A 2056-nucleotide genomic window follows, 5' to 3' on the forward strand; every position below is an offset into this window, starting at 1 on the left:
GGCGGCTGCAGCGGCGGCCGCGGCCGCCGGGGGGCACACGCACTCGCACCCCAGCCCGGGCAACCCAGGCTACATGATCCCGTGCAACTGCAGCGCGTGGCCCAGCCCCGGGCTGCAACCGCCGCTCGCCTACATCCTGCTGCCGGGCATGGGCAAGCCCCAGCTGGACCCCTACCCCGCGGCCTACGCTGCCGCGCTATGACCCCGCGGGGCCGCCTCGCGAGGACCGGTGTGCACACATGTACATATGTATAGGTACGAGCGCTGCGGCCTCCCCGTGCGCCCTCCCGCGACCGGGGACCCGGTTTGTATGTACATAGAATGTATAGGTGCCAGGCAGAGGCAGACAGGCCAGGCGGGGCAGGAGTGGCCGAGCGCGCGAGGGCGCGGGTGAGCGGGCCTGTGAATTCGCAGGATCATTTCAGACCTGCACTTCGGCAGCCAACTCGAAAGCGAGCGGTTGTGTCCGGCAGCAGTTGGTGTTTGCTTTGCACTTCGGAACCTGTTGCGTTTTGACCCACGGAGGTGGGGGAGTAACTTTTAGACATGTTGGCCTTTCCCAGTTTTGTTGGAAGTTTCATGGTCGGTTTTGTTTTTGTTTCTCATTCTCCTTCCTCGCCTCTCAGCCCCCCAACCCCCAACCCCTTCCCGGTCCGTGTTGCATGCACTCTGTTCAAATGTGAGGTCTGAAATGGCTGGCACATGGGAAAAGCTGCTTGTGTCATTCGTTTCTGGGAGTGGGATGGCTCTGAGCAGCCTTGCCTCCCTGTTTGTACTATTTGAACTTTGCAGATCCTCTGTTCTCTCAAGCAGAACTCCCAGACCGGATCCATTCTTGACCAGTGACCGGCTCGAATCTGGCCTTTTGTGTGAGATGATCACAGTTTCTTTTGTTTATCACGCCATATGCAAATCAGAGCAAGAGCTCTTTCTCAAGAGCAAGAAACGCAAGCAAGAAATATTTGTGAGATGAAAGTTGTCAATTGGATTTTCTTCCTAAACAAACAACCAACTACTAGAAGTCTCCCTGAGTCCACTCGCTTGGATTTCTGACACAGTTTACAAAAAAGAAAAAAGGCACTGTTCCTATTTTCCCCTTATGGCTGAGTTCACCTTAAGATTGTAAATGTGTATATGTCAGTGAAAACATTGAGGCTTGGAAAATGTGTTATTTTCGTTGCCCTAAGTTTGAGTCGGTTTTAGACTCAAAAACATTTGGAGCGAATATCAAAGTTAACTTTTAAAAATTGCGAAACTATTTCAGAATCGCAATTTTATCGAAGATTAAATCAGACTTTTTTGTCTGGTAATTATATATTTATTATTTAGCAAAACTGAAGAAAAAGCACAGAATTGTTTCAACAGATGTCTCTCATTTTCAGCTAGCATTTCTCTCCCAAGTTGAGCTGGTTTAATGTGTTTTGGATTTCCCTCCTCAATTGGCTTATTTTTTAGATCACCTGCAATTCATTTGCAAATTACGATAAAACACTTAGAAAAAAGAAACCTTGAATTATTAGCTTTTTTGTTTCTTTTAAATGTATATATTTTGACTAATGTTTGTGAATGAAGTTGGCTAACATGTATTTAGTTTCGTTTTGGCTTTATGTAATATAAAGTTTTTAAAATTTTAAATATGGTTTTAACCTTTAAGTGTAAATGATTTTCTTGTGTGATCTTCTAATTTAATATTAGACGTCTAAGGTATATCTGTAAATTAGAATCCGACTATCACTCTGTTCATTTTTTTTGAACAAAGAGTTTAAATAAAGCCTGAACCAGGGAAAAGAGAAAAATCTTCTATTTCTTGTTGAGTTCCTAACAAGATTTGTATCTGAATTGCCCTTACGTGCCTGGTCCAGGTGAAGTGTAAGGTATCCTCCAAAAGCACCCTTTGTTTCACTTTTGAGTAGATTTACTAGGAAATCTAAATCAAGCCATTGTTATTCAGAGCCGAAAACCTGATTTATCACATTTTTAATCGTGAGTAGGAAAGAAGATTTTAAAAAAACAGCCCAAGTCGTTGTATTAGCTTTAACAACAACAAAAAAAAGGC

The 2056-nt window shown here is 44.5% G+C and overlaps 1 protein-coding gene across 1 annotated transcript in view; it reads right to left on the reverse strand.

The window, feature by feature from the left end:
* LOC108519922 (uncharacterized) overlaps positions 1-581 on the reverse strand; it is a 4115-nt gene extending 3534 nt beyond the window's left edge. The window contains exon 1 of the mRNA XM_017859209.1: positions 428-581. Coding sequence (XP_017714698.1) covers positions 428-581 — 154 coding nt within the window. The remainder of the gene's footprint in view (positions 1-427) is intronic.
* Positions 582-2056: the final 1475 nt, after the last annotated feature.

The sequence above is a fragment of the Rhinopithecus bieti genome, unplaced genomic scaffold (assembly GCF_001698545.2).
Source record: "Rhinopithecus bieti isolate Rb0 unplaced genomic scaffold, ASM169854v2 scaffold_46235, whole genome shotgun sequence".
Taxonomy (NCBI): domain Eukaryota; kingdom Metazoa; phylum Chordata; class Mammalia; order Primates; family Cercopithecidae; genus Rhinopithecus; species Rhinopithecus bieti.